This window comes from Gymnogyps californianus, chromosome 3 (assembly GCF_018139145.2).
Source record: "Gymnogyps californianus isolate 813 chromosome 3, ASM1813914v2, whole genome shotgun sequence".
Lineage (NCBI taxonomy): Eukaryota > Metazoa > Chordata > Aves > Accipitriformes > Cathartidae > Gymnogyps > Gymnogyps californianus.
Genome location: NC_059473.1, coordinates 88,712,288 through 88,734,929, shown reverse-complemented (window position 1 = coordinate 88,734,929; position 22,642 = coordinate 88,712,288). Strand labels below are relative to the sequence as shown.

Here is a 22,642-nt window from a genome sequence, read left to right as displayed (position 1 = left end):
TAAAAAAGTAAAAATACAAAAACAAAGATACATTAGAATATCCTACTGTCCAGTAAATGTCTTAAAGGCAATATTTATGGAGGAAAAAATCCATCAAGCCCTTCCTTTGACAAAAATGAAGCACTTCGAAGTTCATTCTGTACCAAGGAATGCCATTTCTTCTGCTGTCGGTTTAAATTACTCCTATCACCACAATTTGAATATGCATTATTTTTCTTCAAATACCTAATCATAAATCTAGACTAATGCTGAAAAAAAAAAAAATCCTAGTGAGAATGCTGTGCTGTTGATAAGCTAAAAACAGCATACCATGAGAAGGCAAACTAATCTTTCCGTTTACTTTGTAAATAATCCATTAGCTAAACTTCTATTTCAGGCTGGATGCTTGATGCTTAACACTTAAAAGTCCAAATACCCTTCATATCCCTTATAACAGAGAAGAAACTTGTAAAACGCCTTTGGTGCATCAGCTTATCATTGTATGAATGTTTTAAAGAAACTCACTAGTACTATAGGAAATGTAAGTAGGCTTGTTTGTGTTGTTTAATACTCCAAGTGTCATTTCATTCTTTAAAGGGGTTAGAACAGAGGAGGGGGAAAGGGGAGGAAGTCTTACTTAATTTGTTGCATATGTCCCAACGTGTTATACAACTAAGTGTATTATACCAGAAAACTAAAGCAGTCTGCGCCGCAGCAAACTCCGTGTAACTCAAAATAGGAGAATAATCTGGCCACAAGCAAGTCAAAAATTCAGTGAAACTTCCTCTCATATTATATATACACACACTTTACAAGCTACATCGAGTGTCCTTTCATATTCCAAAAGAAATACATTGTAGACACCAAACATACTGTACTTTTACTTAAAGGCTTCATCAAACCATATGTGCAGACACTTGAGAAGACGAGAGTGTTAAGCTTCCTAGGGTCCTAGAGTCAAAGAAATTCTGCTGCCCCCCACTGCTAAGTAAGTGCACTCCTTCCACGGGGGGCAACATCTGCCGATCCGTCATGGTTCCACTTGGCGAGGACCCCAAGAAACTTCCTTGGGAAGAAACTATTTTCTCAGGACTGGCAGCCAGTTTAGGGGATGTGGAAAAGTTATATCCATAGAGCGCACAGGGACTGTGCAGTCTAAACGTGTTGTAGGAGCCTTGGTGGGTTTGATTAGTGGTAAAGGCATTGCTGGATGGGGATGGCATGATGTACTGGAGCTGTGGAGACATCCCTGAAATCTGCATAGACAAGCCAGTCTGTGGGCAGCTGAATGCATCCCCATCATTGCCACTCATAGACATATTCACAGTTGTGCTACTCGACACACCGACATAGGAGGGAGTCCTCGGGGGTGCAAACGTCTCACTGGTTTGGTTTGTGAGCCTGTTGTAGGTTTCAGCCAAAGAAGTGCTGTATCTGTTCAGGGTCAAGCCTGAGCGGGCACAAGCTGTGTAGTCAGCTGGAGCAAGGCTACAGAGCTGGCTAGTGTTGGGACTGAGGTGGAAGGCTGGAGATGAGCAAGGGGAACCCGGTAAAAGGTGAGGGTGGGTAGATGGCACTCCACTGCCAGATCCCTGGAGTAAAGGAGAGGAACCTGCATTTCCTGGAAGAGAATATTACAGTGTAAGAAGCACGTTGGGAATGGTTCACCTCCTAGGTGACAGATCAAGACCTTTGTCTTTTATAACAACCCTTGACATGAAACACGACCCAAATTAATTCAAAAAATATTGCACATACGTGTGCAGTGGGTGCGTGTCTATGGCACATGCATATTTTTAAAGAAACAACCTGACCAAGAAAGAGAAGGTAAGTTATGCTTTTGTAACCATCACTCAATACTTAGAGCTCCTGCCCAAAAGGTTAACTATTCTTTATTTGACACTGGAAGGAAATTGCATGGCAGCTAAAATGTAGCCAAGTGAGTACCACATCATAGGAAGCCTTCTTCAAAATGACCAATTTTGTGTTGTCTATGCTCTTGCTATACCCCAGAGTGCATTTCAAGCACTCTATGCCTGACTGTCACTGTCAGAGTACCAGCTAAGGAACCAGCTCCTTAGCTCAAAATGATAGAGGCTCCCACAGTTCAACAGGTTCATGAAAGTTCACAACTTCAGAACAAAATTTCAGAACAAAACTTCAGAACAAAAAACTTCCAACTTCAAACCAAAAAAATTTGAGAACAAAACTTCAGAACAACTTCAGGAAAAGTGTAGGCTGATTACTGTGCACAGCTGCTTCATTTCTTGAACGAGTAGGTGGAGGTTTAGGTTTGCAGCAAACTGTTTGCAAACTGTTCATTTACTGATACCAGAACTTTTTACATGACAAATACCAGTGGTGAATGCTCCTGAAAATGCACTGCTTGCTACAGGTGAAGCCTTTTCTCAGGACTGAAAGTTTCCCAGCTGCAAGAAACGCTTCCTTTTCTTAGAGATTGTATCTCCCCGAAAAATGCACGTAGAAAAACTAATTTGGGCCTTTCACAGTCTCCCAGGCAGAAGACACTTAACAAGGAAGAGTCTCCTGTTTGTGAATCACATTAACAATCAAACAGCTTGATGCTACAAAGAGATACACGCTGTCAATAAGTTAAGAGGTTTTCATGATAGGTGAGCTAGTAAAAAGAAAAATACATTATTAGTGAACTCTGCCTTCTGCTTATTGCTCTGTTGACAGGACACCACAAGCTCAAAGCACCATGAGACACCACCACATTCCAGAAATCCTGATGTAAGGCATACTTATTTTTCTTCCAGTCTATGTCAACACCTCCGCTACCTGAAGACGGGCACTTTCAGCATTAACCAGGAAAAATTTCTAATGGGGGCTTTCAGCAAGTTTCTAAACCACCCTACTGTCCAAGGTACAGATGACTAAAGATTTTGCAACGATCCCAGTTCCCATCCTCTGAACATGAACAGTAACTTCAACAAGTTCCTTAACCTCAGGCAACAGCAGAAAAGGAAGCAGGAAGTTCATGGCAGCAGTTCCCCTGCTCTCAAACAGTACTGCTACATACAAACAGGGCAATACAGCTGGTCTGTCTCCTGGACGGATTAACTTCGTACTGAGTTGCCTTTCAGTCTTACACAGTCTGACAAGACATTTCAGGTCTGATGCTGACTTCTCATTACAGGCCTTTTTTATGAGGTCTGTCCCTCACCCCTATGCTCAGCCTAAAACTCTGCCAACCCTCATCCAACGTACCTATGACTTGGCAGAGAAACTCCTTTTTAATTGTGCACATCAAGCACTCATGCTCAAGATTTCTTGAAGGAGTGGGCTAAGGAGAAGTTGACAAAAGTGATTTCTGTGTATTTCTGTATTTTCTGGATTTTTGCTCTGAAGACGCTTAATGACTTTGCCATACATTATCAAGAAAGCAGGCAGGATGCTTGTAAATTTGGTAGCAGGAAATGTAAAGAATCAGGAGCAATATGTCTGATTTAGTTGGGAAAAGGCTGAGAGGTTTTCTATATGCGTCGCGGTACTTTGGAAATAAAGGAACTCAGAAAAGAGTACAGAGACTCCTCTCTGTCCAAACAGGCCATTTAAATATCTCTCTCCCTCACAGCATTACCTGTATGATGGGGAAAGTGGAAACCAAGAGGTTATGGACTAGGGAGCAAGAAAAAGCAAAATGGAGAGGAGGTCCATTTTTTCAAGCTCTACGATGCAGATAAAGTTTGTTGGGACTTTTACTGAACAGTTTTTAGGTCTTTAAGAATCAAGAAGGTTTTCCAAGGAAGAAACCCAATTAAGCTTGCTACTATTTATTCATTACTTAAGAGGACATTTCTTCTCTCATTCCTTTATTTTTCTCTTAAACGCACAAGTAATTCCTACATTGGAGTTTGGGTGTGTACAATGGAAGTCATCTATACCTTGCGTATCTAGCCAGAGCATAATGCTAAGGAATAGGTTATTCCATCCTTAAATAACTGGCATTCTCCTCCACATGTGATCTGATTTATCTTTACAACCTAACATTTTTATTGCCACAGTGGTTAAGTTAGCATTAGTTTTCTAACTTAGAATAACTCTGAGGAGAGGTGACGGCCTGCACTGGGGTTGATTGGTTGCTTTTTCTCTGCAAGTGACACACTCACCTAGACTTTTGTAAAGCATGATGCGTGAAGCTTTATCTTCATGCATTTTTGTTTTGAAAGAACACAAAGAAGACGGTTACCTTGTTTGGGTATTCCAGGTATATCTTCAAATGTCAGTGTCCTCAGTGAAGGTCTCCAGAAGGCATAAGACTCTACCAGAGCTTCCAGTCCCATTCTATTTAGAACAAAAACAACACAGTGTCATGAAAGAAAGCTGTATTTTGTCACGTCTCTGGATACTTTACCTCAGAAACATATAAAAATCAGTAACATTTCAGGATTATTTTGAAGTTCATGTTGCTTTTTAGAAAAGAGCCTTACATCCTTATCCATGAGATCACTGTGATGTGCAGCCATTGGGCTGGCAGCACGCAAAGAGTTTCCAATTCCCCAAGCATGGCGCTCTATTTCAATAGTTTGGGCCTTTTTGGTCGGGTTGTTTGAGGGGGGAGACTTGGCTAAAATGACGTTAAATGTTTTCCTAGCATGACATTTCCTTAAGAGCAACTGCTCTAACTGCCAGAGGGATGATCTCCTATTTCGGCCTAGAATAAAGGTGATCCACTGACAACTTCTATTAAAACAGGATTCCCAGTCATTAACGATGAGTTGGAAAATCGTGCTTACAACATGAGCAAGGCATGGGCCTACAGCTCTTTTGCTACTAAAATGTATAAAGCAATGTTGTGTCTTGGTTATTATGTGCTGGGCAAAATGCCTTTAGAAACCAAAAATCTTCTGTCATTTTCTTTCAACAGTGTTGTGACAAAATAGAAACAACTGGGTAGACAATTGTGGCAGACAGTATTTAGAAGAATCTCTATTTCCTGAAGGTAAAGGCTCATTTGTTTTCTGACATAATTTTATGAATAACGCACCTCGGAGGTATAATTTTGCTGTTCTTTTTGGCTGCTGGGCCCCAAAGGCCTGTTAAGTGTCAGCATCAGGCACACACCAAATACAAGCGCTTGCCTTTGAGCAGCAGCACTCTGTAAACTCAAATTATGCAAATAGCCCAATTTGAAGCTGCCAACATATTCTTCTGATACTGCTTCTTCCCCACTTCATTTCCAACAGGATCACAAATGTATGTCAGGAAACATTTATAAACTATTTATTTATTTATTAGCTGAACCCGGACTAAAAAGATAGCCTTCATTTTCTGCAGTAATGGTGAATTTTCATTTCTAGTTAAAGCAGAGATAAAAGCCACCTCCTGGAGGAGTGTAGCCAAGGCGATAATTTATACAAGATGCCTTCGAACAATTTCCACATTTTATCACCACCCTAATTTATGCTATCAAATGGCCAAGTTTATTTAACAAAACAGTTATGTTTTTCCTGAAGTATTTAAAGGGAGAAATTCTGGTCCTTTCCTGAGTAAAAGTTTTTATAGGGTCAAACTTAAGGCCTAACTGAAGAATGAAACTATTCTCAGCACATAAATTCTGTTGCACTTTGCAAATGCACAGGGAATGCTTTTAAAAGGTGAAGCTACTGATTTCTGTAAAATAGCCTGTGGGACTGAACGGGAATGACCTGAAAGGGAATATTTTTAATTAAACAGAATTATTGCATGTAGCAGTGCAGAGTAAGATAGCTGCAATAATTAAAGCAATATGGTAAAGTTGGGTATAATGGTACCACAGTATTTTTTTATACTTTTGTTGCAGACTAAAATGCCTCGGTGATAAATACACCAGCTAGAACAATGAAGATAACAGAATCTTAACATTTAATTTCAATATTTAGCAACAGAGTAAATTAATAATCAAGTGAGTAAACCAGTAATTTAAATTAAAAAAGACATTTTCCTCGACAATTAGAAATCTGAGCTGCATTCCCAAACACGCTTATTCAGTACCACAGAGCCTATCAAAGAAAACAGCAATACTGACTTCAGTAAACCAACGTCAATTTGCAACGGACAAGAGTTTGCAGAGTCACTTCTGTAACGAGTGTGTTTGTTACAGTAAAAGCATTCAAACGTCATCTAAAGCCAGTTCCGAAACATTTTACAGGGGCTGGCCCTTCCTACAGGACTGGCCTCCTAATGCATTTCCATAAACTATAACTGTCTTTCAGTTAAAATATTCTGCTTTTTTTCTAATGCTCGAACCAAACTTATTCCTAGCAGCCAAACAAAAAACCTCTCTGGATATCCCCAGTCCTACAACTGGATTTGCATGGTTGCAGATGCAGTACTCTTACCGCACCTACATTGTCCTCTGGTAATACCAGGGCTGTCCCACCACGTTAAATCCAGCTCAAAACTGGTTTCTGAATGATTCTTTCCTCTCTATTTTCAAGGGCATCTTCTCTTGTTTCATATAACATTATGGAGAAATTCTAAATCCACTTAAACTCAGAAATTTCAGAGGAGTCAGGGTTTCACACTTCTTAGGAGGCTCCTTATTTTATAGGTCTGCAAAAAGCACTGCCTACGGAGAGCTGTCAAATAGGTCACGTATGGCAACTCTCTTCTTCCCCAAGTACACACATGTTTTGCTTCTTCAGTCATTGCATTTATCTGGAAGTTACTGTTCACTTAATTTCAAACTAGAAGGCTATGAAGGAGGACAAGACTCTATTTATGCCGGTGCCTGGGGCATCCCTTCCAGGCCCCAGGACAGACCACGGCCAATTGTTTCTTGCTAGAAGACAAAAATCTTAGAAAGCAGCAAATGCAGCGTGCAAAGTGAAAAGATACTTACAGTGAATTCCTGTAAATCTCTACAACTACCTCACCCCTTCTGTAACTGTCCCATCGTCTAAAAACTACTCTCGTTTGCTGTCCAGTCTCAGCATTTATGTAACTCAGGTGGAAGCACAAAACAGGCTTTAATGCCGTAGCCTCTGCTAAAAGAGAAGCTCAGTAAAGAAGTTACCAAAAGATACTCTCTGAGCATTCCTAGCAGCATACAGTCTGCTCCCTTCTCTGCAAGGCTAGGTCATAAATATAGCAGCTGTAGACACCAAACGCAATGTGGTCACTGGAACTGATGTATAATATGCACCACAATTAAATGCTGCTTTTTTTAGCTGAAATGGTTTAACATACAATTCATAACAGGCTTAAGTATTTTGCATTAAACAGTCTTTGGATAAAATACCTCATCAGTACTGGCAGCAGGGACTAAACCCACGTCTCCACTTTGCACTACTCAGATTCCCCATTGCTATTTTGAAGGATTCATGGATCAAGAGAGAACAAGCAATTAATCAGTCCAACCGCAACAGAAGAGGTGGAAACTAGGCTCGTTTCAAGGTCATCTATAGCCTAGTAGGAAGGGCATTCACCTAGGAAACGGATTTAAAACTCCTTAGACTAAAGAGACACTTGAACACAGGTCTCCCACCTCCTAGGCAAGTGTACTAAACATAAGGTTACTGCAAGAGGCAACTTAGTTTCTCCCCCTTTAAGAGAAAACAATGAGCCATTCATCCATACTAAATGCCACTTACGTGCAAGAAAGCCTGGGCTTATAGTTTGACACCGGTATCTGCAATTTGTGTCTCCAGCCAGGAGAAAGAGGAGATTTCAGGAGCAGCCTGAAATCACAGACCTGAGTATGCATTAATTCCATCTGCAGCCTTCACGGTATGCCACTGCTTCCACCGAAAGGAAACCTGAGTACATGAGTCAAGCCGTGTGCCAACCCATTCTTGACCTAGATGGTTAGAGGAGTAGGAACGGGAGCCCACCACAGAGAACGTTACTGGGAAACCTAAATGCTCCATCAGGGAGTCTGAGTCCTCAGACTAATTTGTCTGTAAATACAGGTATTCCCCTCGACCAGCCTTCACAAACCGATTCTGTCAGCAGTAACAAGCCCATCTCCTTCCCCAACACCTACCTGTTACGTCCCGAATCTCTAAACCCTTTGGCGAATGGATTCCTATCAATCTTCAGACGAGTTATCTGTGAAGATGATTAAAGAAATTATTGCCTGCAAATTCAGCTAAGTAACACACAAAATGACTATTCTGACAGAATTAAACTGACAGTGGAGTAGAAACATCTTCACATTTGCATGGTTTAAGATGGTTGTCCTGAAAGGCAGCAAAATAAGGGGCAGCCTTCTGATCGTTATTTTTGCAAATCCCCAGAGAAGCTAATATATATTTAATGCTACCAAATGGCAGGTTGGAATTCTTGAGAAAAATCTTCTGGCAAATGTCATTCTTCACCTAAGAGAGTATACTGCCTAACTGCAATAAAATTTAAATTAAATTTTATTTCTGTATGGGTCAAGAAGGAAATGTGAAAAGAGAGATTATCTCTAGGCTATTATCCTCCATAAAAAAACAGCAAGCCCCCCCCAAATACTTGTAATTTATTTAAATAAATAGGATAGACACCAAATAATTATATTTCAGTATTTACATGGCTCTCCTGCTCTTCTCTTTGTAAAGACAGCAAGGCATACATAATTTCCCAAAATATAGCTGCAATAACTTACATGGAATTAATAAAATGTCACAACGCTAACTATAGTGTCACTATGTATGTTAATACTTAAACAAGTGGTAATAAGAGCCAAACACTGGAGTCACGCAATCTGCAGTTTACTTTTGACTTTTGAATCTGTGTGGACCCAGATTAATTGCAGTTAATAATATAGGCTGAATGCAGTTAATGAAAACGACTGCCACTTTCTTCAGACCTCAGCTTCTCTGTTAAGGTCCTGGGAGTTCTGAAATCACTGGAGTCAGGAACAAAAGTGCTTTAAAAATTCTATCCAGACACGTATCTACACTTAAAGGTACAAAAACACCTTTAAAAATTAGACTGCTCTTTGCCTTGTGCTTCAATGCTGCATTTATAATTAAGACACCATTAACTATGCTAATTAGATTGTGTGATCTCCATAATAAGAATGACTTTTTACATGCAGGGTCTAGCCCACATGGCCTGAAGTCTCAGCTATAGCCTCCAGGCACTGCTGCAATACTACTAGTGGAAGCTATTTGTAATACGAAAAGGGTTTAGACAATGCTTTTTAATAAGTGGTATAATAAAAGTATCCGCTTTTCTCCTATCTCTTACTGCCCTGGTCTACTCTGAAAAGCCTGTAAAGTGCTAAGCAGAAAGCCCAAGTTACCTGTTGATTTTGGTATGCTGTGACAGTAGTGAAAACTGTCTCTGGAAAGGAGAAGGCTTTCACCCCTTCTCCTGAAGGGATAGGCTTGACGGGGGACAGATCATCTCCGCAGTCTTTACGGATGACGTGGACACGAGGCTGATATTTATGCATAGAATGAAGGATAATCTATGCAGTCATGGAAGGAAAAAGATAACATTTATTAGAAAGGACACCCTGCTGTTTCAGGACTAATAGCTTTTTGGAACAGATTATGGTATGTGTTTACCATGCCACTTACTGGAAATCAAATGTTTTCTTTAACCTCTGAAGGTTCTTATTACAGTAGTCTAATCCCTGTGCATTTATGTTATTGCCAACCCTAAGCATTTAAAAATTACGACTCAGGAGCTCCAAATTCAGAGACTGGCTCAACTGAGACTGGCTCAAAAAAAAAAACCCAACAAATCAGGAGTGAAGTCCTGGTCCCACTGGAATTAGGAAAGTTTTGTCACTTTTTTCCACTGGAGCCTGGATTTGATCTAACAGAATTAACAGCAGCAGCATTTGCCTTTTGTTTTTGGAACCTTCAGGATATGCTTGGAGCAATTTTTTTCCTGATATCCTGAAGGCTGGAAACAAATCTTGTTTTGAACACAAGCTGAGACTCTCACACTCTGAAGAAGCAGAAACTTTGAGTAAAATAATACCAAAATCAAAAACTCTGAAGTGTTAATAACCCTAGATTTATAATACAGACAATGAATATCACTACACAAACCCCTTCCAGCATACAAAAACTCAATTAAGAATGAATGATAAATGAGAAGTATATGAACTCACAGTGCATAAAATTAAACACAAAAATACCTCTTGGTATTGCTCCCAAATTTTAGAGGAGATTTAAAACCCAGAATTTTTCCTCTGTTTCACTCCACTCCAGCTAACCACTACTAAATAGAAGATTTCAAGAAAAAAAAATAATTGGAAGCTCAACTATTATTGTTGGAAGGTCTAAGAAATTAGTAACTTGATAAATAAATAGTCCTATGGCTATTGGCCTGTGGAACCACTAATCAACATTCAGGGGAAGCTTTTTAATTTCCTGATCCTTGAGTAGCCTCAGAATGTGCATTTGCTCAGGCACTCGACAGAGCCCCTATGCCAGACACCATGGAAGTTCATTCATCCAAATGACATAGAGGACATTACATTCATTTGGATAAGCTAGAGTTTGGCTAGTTTAATACGCTTGGTCCTGGCCAGATGACATGACCCCATTTTGGATAAGCCAAGTTTCTGGATAATCAGGGGTTTTATTAGCCTGTAAGTAAGGTTTTGACAATGACATCACAGGCTCCAATTAATTTGCTCAGGGAGTGCCCTATGGATGTTCTCATACGAAGCCTTTTCCCAGTTTCTGAAATCTTGCACAGAGCAAGATTTTTATCATGCAAATGGGTATTCTCTTTTACAACACTCCTTTCAGTTCTCCGCTGGCAAGGATCTACAAAACGAAAATGTAGAGAGGACAGCACATTCCTGACCTTGTGATCCTGTGAACACCCAGTGATACCAGCGGAGGTACTGGTACAACAGAAAAAAAAATGATCAAGGAAAGCTCTGTTCCACTGTTCAAACCCATCGCTGCTCTGTGCCTTGCCATTTGCCTGGGTGCCACAGAGTGTGCCACGTTCCGCTCCCGCCCCGATTACTTCACCCCATCAGCTCTGCGGTGCAAACCACCGCTTGCCTACATGGCAGACTTGACCGTACGCAATGATAACCCAGGCAGCTACGAACAGCTCTGCTCATGTATCAGAACAAGTGAAGTCACAACAGCATGGAGATGAACACCTTCCACTCCTTATCTGGGTGGCTATTACAGCTAAACTGATCCTTGTCATCTCTTAAGAGCAACCTGGCTTGGCTCTGTGCGATACTGAATTTTCCTGCACTGACTCACTGTTAGACGATTAGCAAATCCATAACAAGAATTTTTTTTTTCCTTGATTTTGTACCGTGCCTTGTACAATGGGATCTTTGTTAATGATCAGGACTCTGAATTCTAAACAAATAATAGATAACTGCAGAGCTCTGGTGAATTAAAGAGCAACATTATGAAGACAGGACATAAAAGGAGAGGGAGATACAACACCCGCTCTGAAAACCGTTTAGCTCTATTATTCTAAGCATCACCTAAAGCTACTGTGAAGAAAAAGCTAAGGAAAAAGAGATTCTCTTTTCATTTCACAGTGCTTGCACATTTAACAGCACAAACGGGATCTAACAGTTTATCTGCAGAAGCAGCAACTTTCCCTTCATACCCTTAAAAGCCAACAACAAAAAACCCCAACCAGAACAAGTCCCACCAAACGCCAAACACGAACTGGCATTACTTTCAACTCACAGTTAAAGAGCCTGCCTCTCTCTACAAATCCCTCACAGGGCAAGACCAAAACACTTCGTGGGGGAATAAACCTCTCCCTCCAAAGGTAAAATTACACTTTGACCACAGCAGCTGTCAAGACATCACTATCAGATCGAAGACGCCGCAGCAGGGAGCCCGCAGGTAGGCGGCAGGGCAAGGCAACGGCCTGGCAGAGCAAAGGCGGCCAAAGCACCTGCAGACACACAAAGCTGAGATTGCCTTCACAATATGGCTTTTAAGAGATGCTGCCATGATGAGGCCTCAGAGCTGACCATGAGCTCGGGCACCACCGTGACACAACTGTCACAGCCAGAACAAGCAAGAGCCCGATACTCTTTTGCAGGGGAGATGCCAATCCTCCAGCAGCTCAGCGGTGCACAGACTACACAGTCACCTCCCCACCACCAGCATGGTCCTCACCTTGCTGCTGTTTTTGCCAAAAATCCTCCTTTATTCTCCCTGCAAAGCCCATGCATTCAGGCTTTCTGCAGTCAGGGAAGTGTGTGGGGCTGAGGAGCATGCATTCCCTCTTCACAAAAACAAAAACTGCAAGTGCAAATGCTGATGTTTCCCAGCTCTTCATTGTGACAAGAACATATAACTACCCATTGACTGTAAGCAGAGCTCGCTACTTGGAGCCAAGTCTGGGCAGAGTAACAGTCCGCCTCTGCTTCCAGCCTCACCCCACTTTCAAATGGGGAAAAAAAAACCCCAACCACCAAGGAACAATTAACACGCTAACAGCCTCATTTTCACTAAAAGTTAAAAGATGTTCCTCTGCATCAAAAAATACCCAGTTGAAAAGCACGGAAAATAGCATCAAAAATATTGACTTTTCCCCTCTACTGAAATTCAGATTAAAAACTGCATCAAAATAGAAAAATCAGCCAGCTCTAACCAGCCGGAGGGAGAGACTGCTTTTACAATGCAGCACTTACTCCACAGATGAGAGAGGAATGAGAGGCATTAACAAAGCGTGCCCAGACCAGGCACTTCTCAGCGTCAACTGCAAAATGCAGGTTTACTTCTCCTTACCATCACAACTCAGATGAAAGACACAAATGCCACAGTATGTGTCTTAATGATGCCATTGGGCCTTAATGCCTCTGTAAGCACACAACCTTTCCAAAGTACGGAATTCACCCTGGGACTCCCTTTTGAGATCAAAAACACACAAGGAAAAGATATCCTTACAAATTTTGCTTCATCTCCTCAGCCTGCAAGTGGAACCCATGTATCAGAGAGTGTCCTACGTGCAGATGTACTTCAAAATCTCTCCGCAGAACAGCACTATAAAATTACGTCGTCACAAACTCCCACTCAAAATACTGATGAAAATAGCAGCAGGCAGCAAGGAGCCTGGAAAGCGTTCGAGCAGCGAAGCAAGTCGTCTTAGAGATGGCTAATCTCCTTTCACAAGAAGCTAATCCCAGGCCAACGCAATGCAAGGGGAGCTGGCTGCCATGAACTACTACCACAATACAAATACTGCACAGGAATACTACCTTAGCATCTGTTTGCAAATACTGTCTGCATTCCCTTGGACGTGGGTCACTTCTCTCGCTGATTCTGAGAGTTAATACTCTGGAATAGGTAAAAGGGCGCTGGGTCGAGCTCCCTAACTCAACGCCTGCAAGATCAAAACCTAGCCCTGGGATTTTAACACAAAAACTCTGCAAAAGCTTACACCTCTGAGGAGCACGGGAAGAATAAAGGAACAATTTTGACAAGGATTAAAGCCCCAGAACCAGACAGCATGGAAAGCACACCCAAAGAACAGCTAAAGCTCGTCACTGCTCAAACTACTGGCGGAACGATGGCAGAATGTAGAGACTCCACCGAGGTTTCTCTGAGCCATTCCGCCTAAGAAGGAGGGGAAAAAAAACTCTTAACTTTCTAATAATCTAAAATATACCCCATCTCCCATACAGGGGTGGGAGAGTCAGAACACTTGATGTAAAAACAAATATTCAAGGGATAGTACAGCCTTGACCCCTAGCTCTCCTAATCCCCCATCCCTCCCCGGGTACCCTCTTGAGAAAAATGGTTCCTTCCTGCCTATGAGAAACAATTGTTTTTTATATTCATCACAAAATATGATTATTCGTTTTCCATTATTGCTGGAGGCATTCAGAGGCTACACAGCTTTTTCAATACAGCATTCCACACTACCATAGCTTTAAAAGAAAAAATGTACCCATTGGAAGAGACACTTTTCTGCTTTCTGCTTTTGCCTTTTCTGGTAATTATGAATGACATGTTTGCAATTTCCCAGATTTGAGAAATACGAAATTATTTTACAGTCATCCTTCTTTTGTCCTTTTATTTTAATACTTAAATTTCCATTTTGGGGAGGAGGGGCGCTGCCGTAGCTCTGAATCAGTTCAATGTGTCTCAAATCACTGTACTAGGGCTTTGCTTCACTAGTTTCCAAATCGAAACACTTAACTAAAGACCAGAAAATTTATATCCCCCCACCTTATGAATAATGGCGTGCTGTGTACACTGCACAGGTTTCAGTTCAGAATAAAAACAAAGCTAAGATCTGGGATGGAAAAATACAGCAGTACAATTCTCTACATAGCTGAGATTTTATCACAGGGCAGTTTGCGACTGCAAGTGCACGGGTGGACCACAGCACCCACGTATCGCCCCTCTAAAACGAGTGAGTACAAAAAGCAGCCGGCCTGCTCTCCGTTGGAAAAGCGACATTTTACCCATTCGCATCCGCTTCACTTTTTGAAGCCCTTACAATAGACTCAGGATGCGGAGAAAGCAACTCCCACTCGAGAAGAGTCACAAACACATGAATGCTGGGGAAACTAAGGGAACTACGTGTGCTAACCTTAACTCAAACGGACACTGCCAAATGAGACCCCGTAACCGTAATTCTGGAAAGAAGCAATATAAAACATCTTTCTTACAAGCCTAAAGAAAAGCACTGCTAACTTAAGAGATGTGAATACCCCCACGTTCTTTTTAAGGAACAGCACAATAAAATTATGAACAGTATTATACGAAAGGGAGGCTTTTTATCCTTGTTATCACATTCACTAGCTCAGTCCAGCCAGTATCCTGTATTCCTGCCTCTGTAACATAAAAGTTGTAGCTCCTGCACAATTTGACCAGAGCCTCACGTTAATCTCCTTTGCAAACACAAACGGAGGAAAAAAAATCTCATACTTCAACTTGGACTATGTATTGACAAAATACCCGGCTTAATGTCACAGAGTCATAACTATACTGGCAGATGCATGTAGTATCTTTTTACCCTGTGCCAGGTACATTTGCTTTCACTCCCTTCCATGAAGGAGGAATTATCCTGGTTAATAAATCGGGCTACTCTAAGGACAATGGAATCCACATCCTGTGTCAAAACTTGCCTCTAACATCTTAAAACTCTACCACTTGGAACTCGATGCTCCTTCTGAAAGGAAGCCAACATTTGCCATTTATTACGGGTTTTTGCAAAATTAAAGCCTTCACCCTGACTAAAAACAATTCTCATTTTTTTAATTATTTCCTAAGGTGTCAAGTAAAACTATTTTAGGGATTGCTGGAAAGATACTGGCTTACATCTGTCATGTTTCAACAGTTTTGAAGAGAAAAGGAAATATTAACATAACACATTTTGTCACATTAGATAATGTCATAACTAAACAATTTAGAACTTGCAAACAGAACACTCATACTGCATACGTCTTCGCCAGTTTTTTCAGAAGTAATGAGCCTCAGCTGTGAAAGGGTCTTGCTTCATAAGGTATGTAATAAATCATTATCGGAGCGAACCCAGCTCCGATGTTGTTCGTTTTTGACTGCAATTATTAACACCTCATGGGATTTCACACAAATGTTTAGGTTAAGAAAATAGTTAAGTGTATTTTTATTCACATGAAGTTATTACACACTATTAATGTTTCTTCTAGCCACTTGTGAATTTAAGCGTCCTTTTTGATGGGAGCAGAAGTTGCAAGTAACACACTCAGTGGGAAAACATGAGAGCAATTCTGCCCCTTCGTATCAGGCAATTTAGCCTTGTAAAGTCTTACTTTGCAGAAAGAGTTCTGTTTTTGAGGGGGGAGTAAAACAGCAGGCTCTAATAAGCAGTTAATTATCGGAGCAGAAAGCAAGCAGATTTTAGATCTGGACAGTAAAGTTCCAAAACAGCTTTGAAAAGTCAAGCCTATTTCTGGCACCCTGAAGCTGTATGTCAGAGTCTTTCAGGGCTGAGCAATGTGCCTACATATAATACTGCAGAAGAGCAAGTACTCACATGCCCTTGATCATCCAGCTCATTATTGGTAAGCTTCAGTTTGTCGAAACTGATCACTTGTCTCATCCACGTCTCCCCGGAGGCGGGTGAATCGGGGTGAATATAAACACGAGGTGGTACCGGGGAGTCAGCATTACCAGCCACCATCCACTTGGAGCTATGATAAACATACCTGTAAAAAGAAAACAAATACCTATAACCACAAGCCCCAAAATAATTTATCAGACCCATTCAGTGTTAATAAATTAGGGCCCATTCATACAGCAAGAACCCACCAATTAACAAAACATGAAAGGACAATAAATGAAAGTTATGTTTTTAGTTTCAAAACATAGTTCTGGTATCTGCAAAAATAAGGTTAAAAACCACACTCTGATCTGACCTTAGTCTTCTTAAAATCAGTAACAGCCTTAACACTAGGCTCCACACTGAGCTTTAAGCTGGTGTCAGTTCATTGCTTGCTACAGCTCTGCTCTGAATAGGCATCAGCGAAGAGGGAAGAATCTCGTCCTTCATTTATCAACTCGAGTAGTAATTCCGTATTTAGAAGATTTAACATGTTGAGTCTAATATAAAAGTCTATAAATAAAGCTATTGAAGGGAAAGAACACTATGATTGGGAAAAATAACGGAACTATGTCAAACCATGCTCTTGCTATTTCTGCAAGACCATATTAATTATCTTGGATAGTATTGCAGAAAGGCTTAAAAATGAAAAAACACAGCCCATATTTCATTTGATAGGCCAATGCTGACAAATTCATTTTCTAATAAAAATAGTGCCTGCTTTGGTAGAAAACTTATTTTGAAGGCAGACGCTTCACAGGGCAATTTAAAAAGCACTAATTAAAAACGTCAAGGTATTTTTTTCAAGTATAGTAAAATTCCAGTAATTCAGCTATATTTTTTTATAAAAACAAGAAAGACTTTATCAAATCATTTGTTTGTACAATTCAGTCCCTTATTAGAAAAAGACAAACAACATAATTGGAAATGAAAACAAAAAGATCCAATACATGCATCGCTCCGCACAATTCATATCAAGCTGTAAAACTAAGAGCTAGAATGGTGGTGAAATTCTCTCCTGGAGACAAATTCTCAGCCCCAGATCACAGAGTCAACTGTTGTAACATTTTTCATTTATTTTATATTAGTTGCTTTACACTAAATACATGCTTTCCCTACAAAAGTAAATAAAGACAGAAATACACACAAAATATTTTGAGCAACAGCTTCAGCTTCCAAATATTTACAACAAGGTCCAATTTGGCTAGAAATCTAGACCTAGCTGTAATTTTCTTCATTTCCATTTAGTTTTGCTATCTGCTATGACAGCTAAAGACTAGGCTCCATATGTGACTGCTGTTGTATCTTTCCATTCTAAAGATCTGCAAGACAGTTTGTAAAGCCACATGAACAGCCAAAGTTAAAATAAGTCAGCAATAAAAAAAAAATCATAGATTGCACAGCAAAGAATGAGAAGTGGAATCAAATAAAATGTGTGAAACATTAATATTTAGCGGGAAGGTTAAAGGCTTGGTACTAATACATGATTACAGAAATTTAAGTTTGCCAACTAAGAAAATACTGCCCTTCATACAACTTTGGTTAAGTTACTTCAGTTATCTGGGCACCACGTATCACACTGGACATACAGTGCGGCTCACTGTGACTGTATTTATTTTAAATGAAATGAGGTTTAAACAACTCATATTCAATATAACTGTTTTCAATTTTTAATATTAACATTTTTATTCAATTTAGAATAATTACCTCGCTTTTTCTATGAATTAAGGAATTGCTCAGACCTTCTAGGAATGATATGCTTAGATTGCTAAGTAAAGGCACACATGCAACACAAAGCAAGAAAAGGGCTTTCATTTGAGCTGCACTGCACTGGTCCAAAGGGGAAAAAAAAAAAAAATTCTCTATGGTACAGTCAGAAAAGCCTCCCCTAACTGTATGTACTGGACATCCTCAGCACTGGTATCTGCACCTTGTTGAAAAACACAAAATCGAAAATGGTCCTAAGAAATATCTTATACACTGCACAAGAAAAGGATAAAATTGCTGTCAATGAGGTAAGGACACGCAAAAAACATAGGGCAGTGTTTGCTTAGGAAACAAGGCAGCATTCCTGCAGAACCAACCTTTTAGTCTTAGTCTGAAATATTCCTAGTTCTACAACTAAATCTGCAGCGGTTTTCCCTACATTATACTAAGTATAGGGTTGAAACAATCAAACCAGCAATTGGTAAGGACCTGATCCTGCCTCCACTAAACTACTTGGCCAGGCTCCTCCTGGCTACTACGGAGCATGGGATCGCATCTGTAAAGCAAGACCTACAAAACGTCTACAACTCACAGTAGTAACTGCTGCGGGCCCAATCCTGCAAACGTTTCTACAGGACCAGGGGTTTCAGCAGAGTCCAACTCGCTCCCTCGAAACACGACTGCCCTCGAAATAGTGAGAGTTTCAGCACATAATTCCTACTCTTAAATGTTCGAAGAACAACTACTTTTGTTCCTCACATTATTCCTCAGACAATAGTGTCATTAATTCTTTAAAAAACAGTAATTCGAAACATTACCCTTTGTGAATCTAAGCAACCAAGTATCTGAGTGATAAACAGCTTTTTAATTAAATTATATAATCAGTTTGAAGCATGACCAAGAAAGCTTATATGCCATTAAATCAGACATCAATGCTATTAATGTTATTAATTAAAGTTAATGCCATTTAGCACTAGAAAAATGAGCATTTTCATATTCATTTGTTAATAGGAAATAACTCTCACTGACGTGATGAGGAACAAAATATAACATTTCCTGACCACACTAGAACTTCACCCTCTGAAAGCCAAAACCTGAGCATCTGCCCACACTACATACACAACATAAGGCAAACGTATAAAGAGCTTCAACAGAAATTTTAGTTGTTTTCGCATACTTGGCACAATTGATTTTTTTTTTTAATGCACTGGGATGAAAATAGGAATCTGAAGGAGAGTTAAACACGACCTTCTGCTAATTTATATAGTGTTAATGTTTTCTTCCAATAGCCAAGCTCGCTATGGCTTGCATCGTAGGTTTTTTGCCTTAAAGTCACCATACCTGTATCTTTTGTTATCCACTGGCACAATATCCATAGCAATATAATACTGCTGATGTGGGTCTAAACCTGAGATCTTCACTCTCATTGCGGGAAACATCCGCCTGAACATGGAAAGAGAGAGGTCATGTTTAATATGAAACAGACTCGGGAATGGTTGTTTAGGAAAAGTAACCGGTTCGTGGGATTTTTCTCGTTCTTCCTTTTAGCCTACAGAGTCCTTTTGGACGATTATAGTTACATAGCCATGAAATGGCCCATTCGATATGTCAAAACAGATTTCTAAAGTGCATTTACTCCAACAATGCTTCGTATGTTTTGGGATACGCTTTGGGAGTACAGCTATTACCACATCATTTCAACTTTATTGTTAGACAGTAAATCATTTGGTTTTGAGATTTTACGTGAGCAGTACACGCATTTAAAGCCCGTTTGAGATATTAGCTAGAAATATATTTCTGGAGATGTGCTAACACCACCTCCACCCAGGAAGACCAATACTTACAGAAATGCAAATTGCCACTGAAGTTTCAACTGACAGCAGCAAATGGTGTATCAGTTCTTGCAGCAGCAAGTTAAAAAGCTAAATCCACGGTGATACAATTATAACACCGCAAGGATGCAGTTATAAAAGCCAACGTGCCATGCTGTAACCCAACAATATGGTCTTTATTGAGACGGGACTTCCTGTCTGCAACTTACTAAAGGTGAAGTGCAAGAGCTACTCTGTCTTTGAAAGGTATAGTAAAACTTCTTTATTGAAAGCAGAAACGAATCTACGAGGTAATTTCTAAAAAAAACAAAAAACAAACGTTCACGATTTAGATCCTTCTGCTGAGCAAACGGAGCAATTAACCGATGCGGTGGTTTTAACATAAAAATGCACTTCTTAGCTCACGTTTGGCATGCCTTTTATCAAGAAAGTTCATTCTTGAAGCCAAAAAAAAAAAAAAAAAAGAAACGTCCTAGTGACGAGCTGACTGTAAGCTAATGAAAGGTACTTTTCTGTATTTTATAAACCTGAAAGCCATTCCAGTCTATTCAGTATTTGCTGCTGTTCTAAAAAATGTGTATATATATACATATAAAAAAATCAATTAAAAATCGTTACTGGAAAGAAAAATCCTATCTCCGTTATTTCTGAATAAGCAGGAGGGTAAACCCGACTGCGGTTAACTAGTTTTCGCCGTTATTTCAGTGCACCTGTAAGATAAAACAGAAATTCCCCGACTGGACTCTCTTAAGACAAATGTTGCTTTGTGCTGTTTAAGACTGCGTTTCAATCATTAATAAAGCCTCTCTGAAAATGTAGAAGGTAGCATATGGATTCAATAAAATATGTTTTTGTAATTTCTAATAAGTTCGGATACTTTTATACTACCCAGGTTTTTACCATGTGTATCCACTGGAAAGGGGAAAAGTTTCCCCTCAGAAGGACACGGCGCTCCCAGACCTCGCCCTAATGAACAGGAAACCCGAAACGCCACATGCTCCCGTGCCCATCCAAAATTATCGCCATCTACCTGCCTCGTAAATCTGGGTTTTTCCCCCCGTTTTTTGCCCGCTTTGATGTGCCCGCCCGCCCCGGGAGAGCCCGGGTGGCGGCCCCGCGGGTGCCCGTTACCTTCCCGCCTTGGTGATGATCATCTCGGTGCCGATCTCGTGGAAGCGCTTCCAGAGCTCGGCGCCCTGCAGGTCCACCCGCGGCGCCTGCGGCGTGGGCAGCGGCGAGCCGGGCCTCGAGCCCTTGGGGGAGCCGCCGGGGGAGGCGGGCGGGGAGGCCGCCAGGAAGCCCTCCTCACAGCCGCCTGCGGAAAGAGCGGAGGAAGCGAGAGGGGCCGGGGGAACGCGGACCTCCCGACCGGGGGGGCTCCCTCAGCCCGAGCCGGGCCCCGCCGACCCGCCACCGCGCCAGCCCGGCGGGGGAGACGGGCTGCGCCGGGCCCGGGCCTGGGCCGCGGCCTTGCGCGCCGGGGTGGGGGGCGACCCGAGTGCCAGGCGGCCGCGCCAGGACGTCCGGGCGGCGAGAGGGGCTCCCCGACGCGGAGCCCAGAGGCGAGCCGCCCCCAGCGCTGCGCCGGGCCGTGCCGGGCGTGCGGCGCCCCGGGGCCGGGCCGGGCCGAGCCGGGCCGGGCGGCAGCGGGTCCGTGGTGCGAGGCCGGCGGCGCATTTCGTTTGGGCGCGTTTAGCGTGACCGCCGCCGGCCGCGGCCTTATGCCCCCGCAGCGTGAAAATGCACTCCCGTTAATTAATTACAGACATATATATATATATATGTGCTGTATAAATATATACACACATAGTTGCATATACACTTCTAGCAGTACACGTATATATTGTATAAGCGCTTTTCCCCCTCCTCGGAAACAAGCCCCCAGCTGTCGCTCCACCGCGCTGCCGCCCCGACAGCCCCGCCGGCAGTCGCCCCGCTCCGTGCCGCGCCGCCGGCCGGGGCCGCGGGAAGCGCCGCGAGCTGTAAGCGGCAGCGCCGGCGGGACGGGGCGGGGGGGTGCCCATGCCGTGTGGAAAGACAGAAGGAATAACGGGGAAACAGAGTGCCGGCTGCGGTTGGGGAAAGGGGGGAGCCGGAGCCCAGCCGGAGGAGCGGGCCTCCCGCCCGGCAGTTCACGGCGAGAGGCGGGCAGGGGCAGCGGCGCGGCCAGCAGCGCGGCGGCGGGTCGCGGGGCGGCACTCACCGGCGGGGGCGCGGGCGGCGCAGCCCAGCTCCATGTCGCCGCAGGTCCTGCCGGCGGCGGCGGCGGCGGCGGGGGAGCTCTTGGCGCAGCAGCCGCTGGCCCCTTCGTCCTCCGCCGCCTCGTCCTCGCCGCCCAGCTTCCGCCGCTTGGGCTGCCGCGGCGGCGGCGGCGGCGGCTGCTGCTGCTGCTGCTGCTGCTGGTGCTGCTTCTCGGCCCCGATGAGCGCCTCCACGGAGAAGGCGTGAGCCTTGAGGCTCATGGTGGTGCCGGGCGAGGACCGCCGCTTGTCGGCCATGCCCGCCCCCCTACAGCCCGCGCATCCAGGCGCGCCGCGGCCGCCGGCACCCGCGCCCGGCCCGCCGCGCCGGCCGCCCTCCCGTCCTCCCGACCGCGCAGGCAAGGGGCTGGGGCTTTTCCTCGCCTTTCTTTTTAAATCCGAGTTATCAGCCAAGTTTTTTTTTTTGGGGGGGGGGGATTGGTTGTTTTTTTTTTTTTAAAGGAAAAAAAAAAATCTATTCCTTTCTGCAGATGCGCTCCTTCTCTCCCCCTCCTCCTCCTCCTCCACGTTCTGCCCCGTCTGATGGGCCAGGCAGGACTGACATGGGTAACAAACGCTCTGCGGACACAAATTAGGGCTTGTAATTGAAATTTGTTGCCTTGATCTGTCAGCACTTCCAGGCAGGAGACCGGTGGGAAGAACTCGCTCATTAGTGTCACTGCGGCGGCGGGGGCAGGGCGGAGCCGCGGGGCGGGGGCTGCGACGGCCCGGCCGCCCGCAGCCCAATCAGCGCCGCCCCGGCCCCGCCGCCCCGGCCCCGGCCCGCCGCCCTAACAGGGGGCCCCCGCCGCGGCGGCCGGGCGAGGGGGTGGGGGGTGGCCGCCCCGCCGTCCCGCACCCGCCCCCGGCCCCGCCGCGCCCCGCGCCCAGGCCGAA

At 43.1% G+C, this 22,642-nt stretch overlaps 1 protein-coding gene across 1 annotated transcript; it reads right to left on the bottom strand.

Moving 5' to 3' along the window:
• Positions 1 to 846: 846 nt before the first annotated feature.
• Positions 847 to 22,003, bottom strand: TBX18 (T-box transcription factor 18). Its single transcript, XM_050893890.1, has 8 exons — positions 21,709 to 22,003; positions 20,637 to 20,820; positions 19,015 to 19,116; positions 15,901 to 16,072; positions 9,218 to 9,385; positions 7,970 to 8,034; positions 4,193 to 4,287; positions 847 to 1,600 (listed from the first exon to the last, which is right to left on the bottom strand). Exons 1-8 carry the CDS (start codon positions 22,001 to 22,003, stop codon positions 876 to 878), a joined length of 1,806 nt encoding a protein of 601 aa, XP_050749847.1. The 3' UTR covers positions 847 to 875.
• Between the last annotated feature and the right edge of the window lie 639 nt (positions 22,004 to 22,642).

Excerpts from the sequence above, each read along its gene's own strand:
- TBX18 (XM_050893890.1), bottom strand. The coding sequence starts at position 22,003 with ATGGCCGACAAGCGGCGGTCCTCGCCCGGCACCACCATGAGCCTCAAG. Across the intron at positions 20,821-21,708 it reads CGCCGCCCGCGCCCCCGCCG|GCGGCTGTGAGGAGGGCTTC; the intron begins GTGAGTGCCGCC and ends CTCTTTCCGCAG. Across the intron at positions 19,117-20,636 it reads ATCATCACCAAGGCGGGAAG|GCGGATGTTTCCCGCAATGA; the intron begins GTAACGGGCACC and ends TTCCATGTTCAG.